The 13,344-nt window shown below is 35.4% G+C and overlaps 3 protein-coding genes across 4 annotated transcripts in view; 2 read left to right on the forward strand and 1 right to left on the reverse strand.

The window, feature by feature from the left end:
• Positions 1 to 335, forward strand: part of GFAT (putative glucosamine-fructose-6-phosphate aminotransferase) — an 11,540-nt gene extending 11,205 nt beyond the window's left edge. Inside the window, exon 11 of the mRNA XM_088812003.1 lies at positions 230 to 335. Coding sequence (XP_088668129.1) covers positions 230 to 313 — 84 coding nt within the window. The 3' untranslated portion in view covers positions 314 to 335. The remainder of the gene's footprint in view (positions 1 to 229) is intronic.
• Positions 336 to 4,633: 4,298 nt separating this feature from the next.
• Positions 4,634 to 6,762, reverse strand: LOC105973927 (uncharacterized). The gene is made up of 3 exons (XM_012998967.2): positions 6,503 to 6,762; positions 4,981 to 5,805; positions 4,634 to 4,873 (listed from the first exon to the last, which is right to left on the reverse strand). Coding segments are annotated over exons 1-3 (1,053 nt in total). The 5' UTR covers positions 6,729 to 6,762; the 3' UTR covers positions 4,634 to 4,871.
• Positions 6,763 to 7,149: 387 nt separating this feature from the next.
• LOC105973942 (NB-ARC domain-containing disease resistance protein) lies at positions 7,150 to 12,916 on the forward strand. 2 transcript variants are annotated; one of them, XR_016029254.1, is made up of 3 exons: positions 7,150 to 7,417; positions 8,399 to 12,586; positions 12,836 to 12,916. XR_016029254.1 is itself a non-coding variant. In XM_012998985.2 (2 exons), the coding sequence occupies exon 2, from the start codon at positions 8,417 to 8,419 to the stop codon at positions 12,488 to 12,490; it is 4,074 nt and encodes a 1,357-aa protein (XP_012854439.2). In that variant the 5' UTR covers positions 7,161 to 7,417; positions 8,399 to 8,416; the 3' UTR covers positions 12,491 to 12,628. The 2 variants fall into 2 exon arrangements, 1 of the variants encoding a protein (XP_012854439.2); XM_012998985.2 differs by lacking the exon at positions 12,836 to 12,916 and having other exon boundaries at positions 7,161 to 7,417; positions 8,399 to 12,628.
• The last annotated feature ends 428 nt before the right edge of the window (positions 12,917 to 13,344 follow it).

Genomic DNA, 13,344 nt, shown 5'->3' on the forward strand with positions numbered 1-13,344 from the left:
AAGCAACAATCGGTGATTCAGCAGCTTCACGCTCGAAAAGGTCGACTAATAGTGATGTGTACTAAAGACGACGCTGAATCTGTTTGCGTCGGCGGATCATACCGTGTAATTGAAGTTCCGCAAGTTGAGGATTGCCTACAACCTGTTATTAACATATTTCATTTTCGGTAAAAACAGTTATTTTACTTCGTAGTGTAAAATTGGTTAATTGTTTTCTTTCTGAGTGCAGCTTTTGGCGTACCATCTGACAGTTCTACGAGGATACAACGTTGACCAGCCTCGAAATCTTGCAAAAAGTGCGACAATTCAATGAGGAACGAAAGAAAGATGCGCGCATGTAATCTTTTTCAGCTGTTCGATATGTCGGAATTTTTTATTCTAATTTTTTTTCCTTATTTTTCGGGGGAAGAGAGTTTTTTAGGGGTGTAAATGGCTGTCTTTCTACTGAACTTTGGTTGCACAAATAGATACACTAATCTTTTTAGACATATGAGATTACTAATTGCTGTGAAGTAACATTGTCTGGAAACTATAATTGGTTATATGTGTGTATTGTCTTGTCTTCTACCCTCCCTTTCTAAAAAATCTTGTTGGGATATTTACGATTTTACTTAATAGATGAAATATAAGATCCGACGAGTTAAACATTTTGAGATATTTCATAGAAGAATGAATATTTAATGATAAAAAAAAACAAAAAAAAAAAAAAACATGCACTAATAATTATTAATCCACATGTATTAATAACCAAATCAAATTATTTGAAGGATAAATTCTCGACATAATTAGTTTTACTGGTAATGGTTCATTTGTTAGCTTTGGGTAATTCTAATTAATGCTATATGTGTACGCATGAAGTGTAACATCCATAACACATACATTTGTTCATATACATGTATTAATTCATTAATATTAATAATAAATTAATTACTTTAAATTGTTATTCATCAATTACCCTTGGGAATTTGATCTCTTCAAGAATAGTTTTATCTCTATAAAAAATGAAAGAAACTACAATAGAATTCCTCCTATAGATAAAGAAAGAATAGTTAACTTTCCATAAAATTCACCCTTTTTTAAAATATAAAAATAATAAAAATGATAAAATAAATAATAAGTATAGAATGTTGCAACCATTAGCCATCTAAGTCTTTAAACCTCCACATTATGAACTTTGTTTTGGGAGGGGTACCACACTATGAACTACTTTACCTCTGTAGAACAGTAACATACTATGAACTTTTTTTCTTTGGAGCGATACCACCCTATGAACTTTATAACATGTAGTTACATGAATTACATTACTTCTAATTAATGCTACATGAGCATGCATGAAGTGTAACATCCGTAGCACATACAATTATTAATATACACTAATTCATTTATACTAATTCAACACCAATAATAAATTAATTACTTTAAGTTAATATTCATCAACTTTCCTTGGAAATTTGATCTCTTCAAGAATATTTTTGTCTCTATAAAAATGAAAGAACCACCATATGATTCGATAGTATAGATATAGATATAGATATTTAGTTTCAAGTTCATTTATTTCCCTTCAAGTAGCTTTCTTTTTTTCATTTGTAACACCATGATTATAACATGGCACACATGGCAGCGGCATATCCTGATTTAGCTCTCGTTGATCAACAATTTATTAGAAGTATGTTTTTCATTGTATTTACTAAATGCAATATACTCATTTTCATACTCTATTTTTTTTTCTTTTTTTTTTTTCTAAATAAATTTGAATAACATACGAATTTTTTGTTTCTTTTGTAGGTTCTAAAGTTACCGAAATGTTGTGGACCGAATAGATAAGTTAGAAAAGGACAGGGCCGCAATAATGAAAGAAGAAACAGATCTTAGGAAAGAGTTAAGTGATGCTATTAGTACGAACCCAAATGTTTGCATCGCTATATCAATGGCTGCCACTAGTCTGGCTAAGGGGCACCTAGAGACTGCACATTTTTATTACGCATACTTGTCTCTAATGTCTCTAGCCAAACTTTTAAATTTCTTAGAAACGGCGGTTTACAAGCAACTTGATCACCGATGGAATGAAAAATAGAGTGAGAGCTATTAATCGTAGGAAGTTGCTTTTGGAAGATATGAAGAGAATTACTAAGTTTGAGTTACTACCACTATTTTCTCATCAAAAAAAAGAGTTACTACCACTAGGCACGAGGAACTATTGTATAATAGCAATTATTTGGACATGGTAAATCATACCATTTCTACTCTAGACAAACAGGAGCATAGGAAATTGGATAAGTGGTACTTGTCATCTTACATGCCTCAGATTATCTTCATTATCTCCACTGCGGCTCTTGTCTGTTTGGCATTTTCGTAGTTTTAAATTACAACTTGTGCTTTAATTTACTACTTGTTCTGACAAATTGGATTCTCATTTTTTGTGTCACATGCCCGACAAAAATTGCTTTGGCTCCGGCTCCGGCTCCGGCTCAGGCTCTGAGTGGAAGACTATGATGGTCTTTAGAACTATATAACTATTGTTAGGTTTCTGGAAATTTTACTTATATATGAAATCTATTAATACTTTCTTCTACTGTTCTCTAAACTCTTGTAGATTTATTTATTCTTGTTTACAATATTAGTCTTATTAATTGTTACATACCTGCTATAATAGTAGTTAACTTTTAGTTTATACTTTTCAGAGTTTGCTGCAATAAATTTAAATTTAAATTTACCTCATATATATTGGACTATTGGTGATAACATAAAAAATTTACCTCATATATATTGGACTATTGGTGATACATAAAAAATTGTAGTTAGTATTTTTGATCTATTTTAGAAGATATATTGTTGGGTGTATTTCCGAAGAGATGTTTTGGAGTTCCGAAATTATCATTTCGAAGGTATGAAATTTTGTGATCTTTGAAAATCGGTACCTAATGCAATTAATTTTTTTATAGTTTCTATTATGCCCCATGTAATAATAAGTTATTATATAATGTCTACATATTAATGTATTAAATCGTCAGTGAATTATTCGATCAAAAGACATTAGGTACATACTCTAATAACTTATGATCATATTAATGAAACATATGAAGTTATGAACAACCGTGTAATTCAATTGAACAAGTTTATCATTCCATAGCAATTTTCAAAAGATTAAAAATCAAATGTTAACCTTTCATAAAAATAAATAGCGTTTTAGTAATTTTTATTTTATATTTCTTTTTAGGTAAATATCATCATCTTTAATTTCTTATTTCTTTGTTACCTTCGACTCTTGAAAATAATTTTATCTTTATCAATTTTTAACGACACTAAATACGAATATTTTATGGTTTTTCTATTAAATTATTACGTATTACCTATTATATACTTTATAGTATATTATAATAAAATAATAATAATTAACCGCGTAAAAAAATTGTTTAACATAATTTGGATGATAATTTAGTACCAATTAGTTTGTTTACATATTTTTTGTTTCATTATATATTTCCATTGGGAACAAGTTCTCCGTAACATTTACCTTGTAAAAGTCAATTATATATAATTCATTTTCTCATTGCCCTAAACGAAAAATGATAAAACTAATGAACAAAAAGTTGCACAGTTGACGAAATCTAAGAATAATTATCTTAATTAACATTACTTTATAATGATTTTAATTGTTTAGATTTTTACTAAATATTTTTCACATAGCTTGTAAAGTGTTAATTTTATTCAATAATGCTTTTGATAATGTGTAAACATTTCTTCCCAAATCATATGAACCACTTCCCAAATCATATGAACCACGTGCAATGCATGTGTCATTTACTAATTTTATTAAAATGAGTGTTTTTATTTTCGAAATTTTATGTAGGTTTTCCGAAAATTTCTGGAAGTTTTTGAAAATTGTAAAAACTAATTATGATTCTTGAAATTCCAAAATATTTGACATTTTTGGAATCGGAATTAATTTCTAGATTCTGAAAATTTTGGAATTATAATCAATGTTGTACTTCCCAAAAATGGAAATATCCCGACAATTAATTTGATCATTTCCGTTCGACCTTCACCCCTAATTCCGATAGATGTATTTATATCTTTTTCATATGCTTTCGTACAAGTAAAAAAAAAACATCAACAACTATTAAAAAAAATTAATTCACTACGAGCAATATTTGCATTTAATATATGTTAATTTTGTCATCCTAATTTTATCCATAATATTATCTTCCTATTCCGGCTTTTACTTTTCTTCATTGTGCTACTATTTTGGTTTTTAACATGTCGTAGACATTTGTTAACTTTATGGCTTCTTATCAATAAATAGGCCAAACAAAAAACTCATCTACCCAAAATGATTAGGCAATATTTTCTTTTGCCTAAAGTCTATCAAATAAAAAAAATACCCCTCAAACTCTAATTTACTACAATAACACCCCTCAAACCCTCATTTAACCTCAACTTACTCATTTAACAAAGTTTGACCAATGACCCCAATTTTGATTCAAATTTTGACCGCCGCCGCCATTGTCGACATCGTTGAATTTTTTAATTTGTTATTTTTTTTAATAATCTACATTTACAATCTAAATTAATAATTGTGCATAGTTTTATTAATTTTATAATTTTTTAACATATAAAAAAGTACGTAAGTGTATTTTCTGTAGGATAAATTACGGTCACCCTTGAGGTAAGATCAAACACAAAAACTCCTCTGAGCAATTACAACCACCCCCTCAACTAAAAGATGATTCATAAAATGTCTCATCAAGAATCAAATAAAATCCAGTGTTTAATAATAATCTAAATTTTCCTATTGCTTCTACTTGCACTGTCTTGTTGCGCCCACGTAGATGTATCTCTCACCATCATTTGGCTTTCGACAATAAAGGCAATCCTGCATAGACACACTGATGTGAGTAATTGCACCAAAATATATCAACCAAGTGTGTCTAAGTACCAAAATTAAATTAACCTCACAACAAATCAAATTAAGAGGCTCACATTTCTTAGCACGCCAAGCATGATAGTTTAAGTAGTGCTTCTTTACATGCCTTTTAACTCCACAAATGAAACATCCCTTGTTCTCCGAATTGTCCAATTTCTTATCTTGTTTCTTTTGCGGCCCTGGATTTACAGTAATTGCAGCTTTAGTATCTTTCTTTCTTTTGATTCCCTTACCCTTAAAAGTAGATTCCAAATGAGCACTTTCTGAATTATCTTGCTTCACCCTATCCTCTTCCTGAACACAGTGTAAGATGAGCTCATTCAGAGACCAAGTATCCTTCTGACAATTATAGCTCACCTTAAATTGGTTAAACCGAGAAGGAAGAGATATTAGAACCAAATGCACAAGCAATTCCTCCGAGAGTTCAAGCTTAAGTGCCCTTAATTTTGAAGCAAGATGAGAAATTTCAACAATGTACTCCCCGACATTACCTTGACCGGTATACCTCATTGAAATGAGATTTGTCAAGAGTGCACCAATTTCAGAATTTCTATTCTTGACAAACGTTTTTTCAATATCAACAAGGAAACCTTTAGCTGTAGTAATACTGTCAGAAATAGTGTCCCTGAATGCTTCTCGAGTGGTCTTCTTCATTATCATCAAACACATGCGATTTGATTTCTTCCACCTTTTCATATCCCTTTTATCATCCGGGGTGCTTCTATCCGTAAGAGGTGGAGGAGAATCAACCCTTAACGCAAGGTCAAGGTCATGGACTCCGAGAACAATAAGAAGATTCTCTTTCCATGACTTAAAATTAGAACCATTCAGCGTAGGTATTGAATTGATGTTGGCGGTAATTTTGGCATGAGAACTCATGGCTGAATTCATAAAACAAGCTCACATTAGAAAACAAAATAATAACAATAATAATAGATTCAAATAGACGTAAACCCCATCATAGGATATCGGGCATTCCATCGATACTTTGAATTTGGACAATAATATTAATGAGCAAGCAATAACCTAGCAAAATAATCGAACACTGACAATAAGAGTATATCAAATAATAATTCTACCTTATGGCCAAATTACTATTTCTATGCAAGGAAACCAAATAATCATCACACGTTCATCACCACAAGTGCACGTGTATATAATTATATGAAATATTGTCCTTCCTTAGGACCTCGATACAACATCCACGTAATTGTACGTGCAAAACCTATTGTATTTCAAAATAAATTAATATTGAAATACATATACCAATCCAATATTTGAATTTAAAATTATTCCAAAAATTACGACTTTATTTCCTTTTCGACCTTAAATTAAGTCCATATACATTCAAGATTTACGAGCCAAAAATTATACAGGTGCTGTAATTTCCAGAAATAAACTTTTTTTTTTGGTGAAACGGAGACTGAAGTTTTGAAAAATTACAGATTGACTCCCGAATTTTTGCAATAACCGAATAGAAGTTTTTTAGAATGTTCAATTCAGTCCCCAAAAAAACACTTCCAGAAATCAATAAAAACTACATAAATTATACTTTGATCAGGGGCAATATGGACTTACAGAAATCAAGAAGAACGTGTTTGTCAATGGCAACACGATTATCCGCGGGTTTCTTGCCGGGGCTTTCGATATCGAATTTGGCAAGGGTTTTGCGGGCATCCTGCTCGACGCGAAAGTCCTCGTCGGAGAAATCGAACGCCGAGAATTTGTCGCTATTGCTGCTTGTGGTATTATTACAGTCACCGCCGCTGGAATTTTTGCCCTTGCCATTTCTTCTCTTTCCCATAGGTATCTGTGAAATTTGATTATGGAATGTTTTAGGGGGAAAAAACGAATGCTTTATAGGGGGAACTTATTTGGGGTTATTACATTTGAACCCCCCTAAATATAATTATTTACTCTAATTGTCCCAACAAAAAAAACATTTATGTGTTATTTATTTTTTTAATTTTTACCAATAAAACTTTTCTAAAAGTTTCATTTAAAAAAAATAAATCAAACTATCCTCATTATTTCAAGAATTATGTGGTGAGAAAATACATCATGTGATATTTCCAATATTAATTACATACAGAGTGTTTTTAGCAACTTCGTGTGTAACTCAATTAAAGTTCGTTCGAGCTCGATTCAATTGTTTATCGAACCAAACGTTACCGCAACTTCCAAAACTCGATAAAAGTATAACAAATAAAAAATTGAACAAACATGCGTTCGACTCGATTCACATCCGGTCTTCATTGGACAGTTACATTAAAATATCTTCTTTTTTTTCTCAGAAAAAAAAGAATCAGAATCAATAATTGAGAATAAGGGGCCAGGCTGTAAATTGCAACCAAATGTTTGCCAAATGAAGAACGTTGACTTGAATTCCACCACTTGTCAAACAATATGCTGAAAGAAGCCATTTTTGTTAAAAAGGAAGCAAAGGAATAGAATCTAGCAAAGAAAGCCTAAAGCTCAGCTTCCTTAAATTTTGTAAGTAATTATCAAATTGTTTTTGTAACTATGATGCTGCTACACAAGTCTATATATATATATTGTTTCAATTGTTTTTTTTCTCTCTTAATTTCTTGTGGTTCTAGATTACGCTGCCGATTCTGAGTCGGAACTCGGAATCCCACTCGTGTTACTGACTCAGTAGATGGAGGAGACAACCTCTTTGAGTTTTTTATTTTTTTATTTATGAATAGTTGTGGTGGTTCACTCTTCATTACTTGTGTTTGATTTCTGGGTTTCTGCTTGAACATTATATTCTTCTTCCACCTGGTTTTTGGCCTTTTGAAGAGCAAAGTACTTTGAAAATTTTCGATTTCGTCGTCTGATTGATGTAATTCAATTGGCATTAATCTGTGGGAAAAAAAAAAATAGAAGAAAAGATGTTTATAATCCATATACAGTTAAACTTCTATAAATTAATACAATCGGGACCAACAAAATTCTATTAATTTAGTGAAATATTAAATTATCGAACTTATAATTTTAGTACGTTTCTACGTAGTCGGGACCGTAAGAAATTATTTTTAAGCGATGTTATTAATTTATCGAGGTTCTGTAGAATTGCATACTATATGTACAGTTAAACCTCTATAAATTAATATAGTCGGGACCAGGGAAATTCTATTAATTTAGCGAATTATTAAATTATCGAGTTAATAATTTAACACGTTTTCATCGAGTCGGGACCGAGAGAAACTATTATTTAATTGAGGTTATTAATTTATCGAGGTTCTACCGTATATATTTAAATTGCATTGATGTTAGGTTATCTTGTTTACGATACAGTATCCGGTTGTTGATAGTTATACCTTGTAAACAACTCATCAATTAAATTCTGTATTATTGCAATTTCAGTTCAATTCTCGTTCACTAGTTGAAATTTTTTAAATATTTTTTATTTCTATTTTGTGGATGAAATGTTTTTCTTGATTCTTTGAATCTCTCTACCTGTCGCCGCAGAGGAGAAACGAGATCAAAATGCCTGTGGGGGAGCTCTTTCTATCTGCATTCATTCAAGTATTATTCCAGCAATTAGCCACAACCGCAACAAAAGCATTAGCCCGTCGCGAAAAAGTCGAAAGCCATTTCAAGAAGTTAAGCCAAAACCTATCGGTTATCCAGGCAGTGCTCGATGACGCAGAGGAGAAGCAATTAATGGAGAACTCCGTAAAAGTGTGGCTCGAGAATCTCAGAGACTTAGCCTACGATTTGGACGACATGTTGGATTACATCATCACCCGATCTTTGATTCAAGATTCCAAAGGAGTCCATCAAAATAGAACCAGCAGGGTGTGGAAATTCATCCCTACTTGCAGCGGTTACACGCCCGGTGCACTCGTGTCGAACTATAAAATGATGTCCAAGATTAAAGAACTCACGAGCCGATTGGAAAATGTGGCGAAGCAAAGAATCGATTTAAAATTGAGGGAGAATTTGGGGGGTTTCGACCGTCGTTTGGTGATCAGGTCTCCGAGCACTTCTTTGGTCAACGAGTCTCATGTGTATGGAAGAGACGAAGACAAAGAAGCCATAACCGAGATGCTGCTCGGTGACGTGGCACCCAATGAGGACGTTTCGGTAATTCCGATAGTTGGAATGGGCGGTATCGGAAAAACGACCCTAGCACAGCTTGTGTACAACGATAAAAACGTGAGGAAGAACTTCCACGTGTGGGCGTGGGTGTGTGTTTCCGAAGAGTTCGACGTGGTTTCCGTCACGAAAACAATTTACGAGGCGGTGACAGGTGTCAGTGGAAAGTCGAAAGACTTGGACAATCTTCAAGTGAGCCTAAAGGAGAAGTTGGCAAAGAACAAGTTCCTTATTGTATTGGACGATGTTTGGAACGAGAATTACGGAAAGTGGTACGATTTATGTCGGCCTTTTCAATTTGGGTTGACCGGGAGCAGAATTATTGTCACGACTCGTAACGAAAGCGTAGCATCTGTGGTTGGGTCCCCACTTATAGCCTACCATATGAAATTGTTGACCGATGACGATTGTTTATCTTTATTGGCTCAACACGCTCGAAGATCATTCGAAGAGAATACGGAGTTGAAAGAAGTCGGTTCGGGTTTGGTGAAGAAGTGCAAAGGCTTGCCTTTGGCTGCTAAAACACTCGGTGGACTTTTACGCTCGAAAGAAACTAAAAACGAGTGGGAAAATGTGCTAAACAGCAAAATATGGGATTTACCGGAGGAAAACGATATTCTTCCCGTTTTACGATTAAGCTACCACCATCTCCCGTCACATTTGAAGCATTTGTTTGCTTATTGCTCCATTTTTCCGAAAGATTACGAGTTCGACAAAAAAGAGCTGATTTTTTTGTGGATGGGCGAGGGTTTTCTCGAGCAGCCAAACACGAGGAAAAGAAAGGAGGAGTTAGGTCTCGAGTATTTCAACGAGCTTTTATCGAGATCATTTTTCCAACGATTAAGTGGGAGTGATTCCGGTTTTGTTATGCACGATCTTATGAACGACTTGGCTCAGTTTGTTGCGGGTGGAACTTGCTACCGTCTGGACGAAAAATTGGATACTAATCAAGAGTACCAAATACCCGAAAAGGCGCGTCACGGCTCTTTTCTTCGCCACGAATACGAAGTTTTCAGAAAGTTTAAGGCCTTCTATCGAGTACGAGGTTTGAGAACTTTCTTACCGATGCCTGTCGAAAATTCGCTTGTCTGGCCGCCTTTTTACTTATCGAACAAGATTCTGGTTGAGCTTGTACCTGAATTGCTGAGCTTACGAGTTCTTTCTTTAAGTGGATATTCAATTACGGAGCTGCCTAGTTCGATATGCAACTTGATACATTTACGGTACCTTAACGTGTCGGGTACTTCGATAGTTACGTTGCCCGATTCTTTGGGCGATCTTTTCCAATTGCAAACTCTCTCATTACACAACTGCCGTTTCATATGCAAGTTGCCTCCGACATTAGGGAATCTTTCGAACTTGCGGCATCTGGATAACTCCAACACCGATCAATTGAAAGATATGCCAGTCGAAGTCGGTAATCTGAGAAACCTGCAGACGTTGCCGAAGGTTGTTTTGAGCAAAGACGGTGGATTGGGATTGAGACAGTTACGCGATCTGAAACTCTTGCGGGGCTCGCTCGCCATTTTAGAGCTGCAAAACGTGACGGATATCGAGGATGTGAAAGAGGCGAGTTTGAGCAGTAAACAAGAACTCGATGAATTACAGCTTGCATGGGGAAGTGACATCGATAATAATAATAATAGAATTTCGGAAAAAGATGTGATGGAGCATTTGCAGCCTCACGAAGATTTGAGAAGCCTCAAGATTGAATTTTATCGAGGATTGGATTTTCCGAGCTGGATTGGGGACCCCGCTTTTCGAAAATTATCGAGTATAAGCATAAGCAACTGTTCCGAATGCACGTCTTTACCACCGTTAGGACAGCTTCCCGAGCTTAAAGAGCTCCGTGTAATAAATATGCCGAAAGTCAAACGAATCGGAAACGAGTTTTACGGGAGCAGCGTTTTAGTCCCGTTTCCAAAACTGGAAACTCTGAGATTCGATAACATGCCGCAATGGGAGAAATGGACATCTTTTGGTGATTCCATTCAAATAAAATTCCCCCTTCTTAACCAGCTTTCTATTTTCAAATGCGGAAAACTAACTGACGTATCTCCTTTGTGCTTTCCCGTTCTTCGTCAGTTGGATCTCGAGGAGTGCAATAAAGTTTTATTCGAAAGTTTTTCGACTCTCGATTCCGTAAATTACTTGAAGATCGAGGGCATTATGGGAATTTCTCGTCTGCCGGAGAAACTCACGCAGTCCTTAACAGGACTCGAAGTTTTGGAGTGCTGCACCTGCAAAGAGCTGACATCGCTGTGGGCCCCGCTCGAACATCCCCCAAACCTAAGGCGCCTCGTAATTGCAGACTGCTCTCGCCTCGTCTCCTTTGGACAAGGAGAGAAGCAGCTCCCTTGCAACCTCGAAGTTCTCGAATTATTCCGGTGCCCAAATTTTCTTTCCCTCCCGGACGACTTGAGCAATCTAAAATCTCTACGCGAGCTGATTATCAAGAATTGTGTTAAATTCATTGGATTTCCGTATAACGGTATTCCGTCGACACTCAAACGCCTCGAAATACTCAGCTGCAATTCGCTCGAGTCTTTGCCGAATGACATTTCCGCCCTCGAAAGGCTCGAGATTAAAGAATGCTCGTATCTGAAGAAATGGTCAAACGATAATAATTTCCCGACCGCCCTCAAGAAATTCGCGGTCAAGAACTGCAAACGGTTAGAGGCTGTTTCGGAAAGTACGAATGTAGCCGATAACAAGAGCAGCATGTTGTTGGAAGATCTTAGTCTATGCAATTGGCAGAAATTCAGTAGCTTACTCCACCAATTGGACGGGTTTTCGCACCTAGTCGAACTCAATCTATCGAGCTGCTCGGGTTTAAGGCATTTCCCCGAACAAGGATTGCCTCCAAGCCTAAGAGCACTCTCTATCGAAGATTGCGCGAATTTAAAGTCGTTGCCATCAAAGATACAAACCATGAGATCGCTCGTTTCGCTGGAATTACGAAGCTGCCCCAGATTAGATAATTTTCCGGAATTCGATTTGCCGCCGAATTTGTCGTCGTTGAGGATATGGGATTCGAAGAGGTTGAAGCCGTTGAACAGGTGGGGCCTACACAGGCTGTCTTCTCTGAGGGAGTTTTCGATATGCGGTGGGTATAAAGAGATTGAGGTGCTTTGTGGTGGTGACAACGATGATGACTGTATATTTCCGGGTTCATTGATAAAATTTTCGATAGCTCGATTTCCGAAATTGGGAACGCTTTGTAAGGTTTTGGAGAATCTTGATTTGCTGAGGCATTTGTCGATTATGAACTGTGCGAAGCTTAGTGTGCTGCCGAGTGAAAAGGTGCTGGAAAAGCTGTGGCATTTGGAAGTAAGTGAGTGCCCGATTTTGACGGAGCAGTGTGCGAGAGGGAAAGGGGAGTATTGGGGGAAGATTGCCGGGATTCCTTGTGTCGAGATTGATGGTACTTATGTTTATAAACAACAACAGGGTGCTGTTTGAGTTCTTCTGTCTGAAGTATTAACAACTTTCTTTTTATGTACATTTTGTTTCTTGTTTCTTGTTTTTCAGTGTTCTGTGTAAGAGCAGTTTCTGGGAGTTGATAAATTAAACACCGTTTCATTTTTACGAGAATTTTCATAAGCTTTCTCTCTCTAGGGTTTGAAAGATCTATTATCCACGCCATAAGAAAGGGTGTGGAATTGCCTGTATCACGCCCAAAACGGGTGCAAGAAAATGTGATCTACGCCCATGCTGGGTGTCGGAACAACAATTTCATGCTCGGAATCAAAAAAAAAACTTCATGCTCAAATTAGGGGTGGGGTAGGATTCGAATCTTAAAGTGAGGTGGATATTTTGAATTTGTTTAAAGACGTTCGGCAGCTTAGACGATGAGTTCAAACTGGAAATAGACAACTTAGACTGATGACTGACTAGATTGCATTTATTCATGTAGTGTTAAGTTCTCAGTCTAAGCTGACATATTTCAGTTTAACCTCTCATGTAAGCCGTCCGAAAAGGACTTTAAGCAAAAACGGAAAATAGAATTGTCATGATACGAAAGAAGCTTTAAGCAAAATGTGAACATATAATATACATTTGTTCGGTTTTGGGGTCGTTTTTGTGATGGAGGTTATCCTCTTGTATACTCTTGTTTCTTTTCATTTTAATGCGATTCTATTTATCGATTAAAAAAAAAAGGCAATGTACTACGTAGTTCACCATAATTCGACATATTCGATTAAAATTGTAATACAAAAAAACAAAACTATGCGTATTTATTTATGTACTTTTTACTCTAATTTTCAAATAAAATACTTTTAATCTAGAGATGTAATTATTTGTGCAATTTTCGA

This window comes from Erythranthe guttata, chromosome 2, assembly GCF_056151865.1.
Source record: "Erythranthe guttata isolate IM_541 chromosome 2, IM_541, whole genome shotgun sequence".
In the NCBI taxonomy this organism is placed as follows: Eukaryota; Viridiplantae; Streptophyta; class Magnoliopsida; order Lamiales; family Phrymaceae; genus Erythranthe; species Erythranthe guttata.

Excerpts from the sequence above, each read along its gene's own strand:
- LOC105973927 (XM_012998967.2), bottom strand. The coding sequence starts at position 6,728 with ATGGGAAAGAGAAGAAATGGCAAGGGCAAAAATTCCAGCGGCGGTGAC. Across the intron at positions 5,806-6,502 it reads ACACGTTCTTCTTGATTTCT|CCATGAGTTCTCATGCCAAA; the intron begins GTAAGTCCATAT and ends TTATGAATTCAG.
- LOC105973942 (XM_012998985.2), top strand. The coding sequence starts at position 8,417 with ATGCCTGTGGGGGAGCTCTTTCTATCTGCATTCATTCAAGTATTATTC.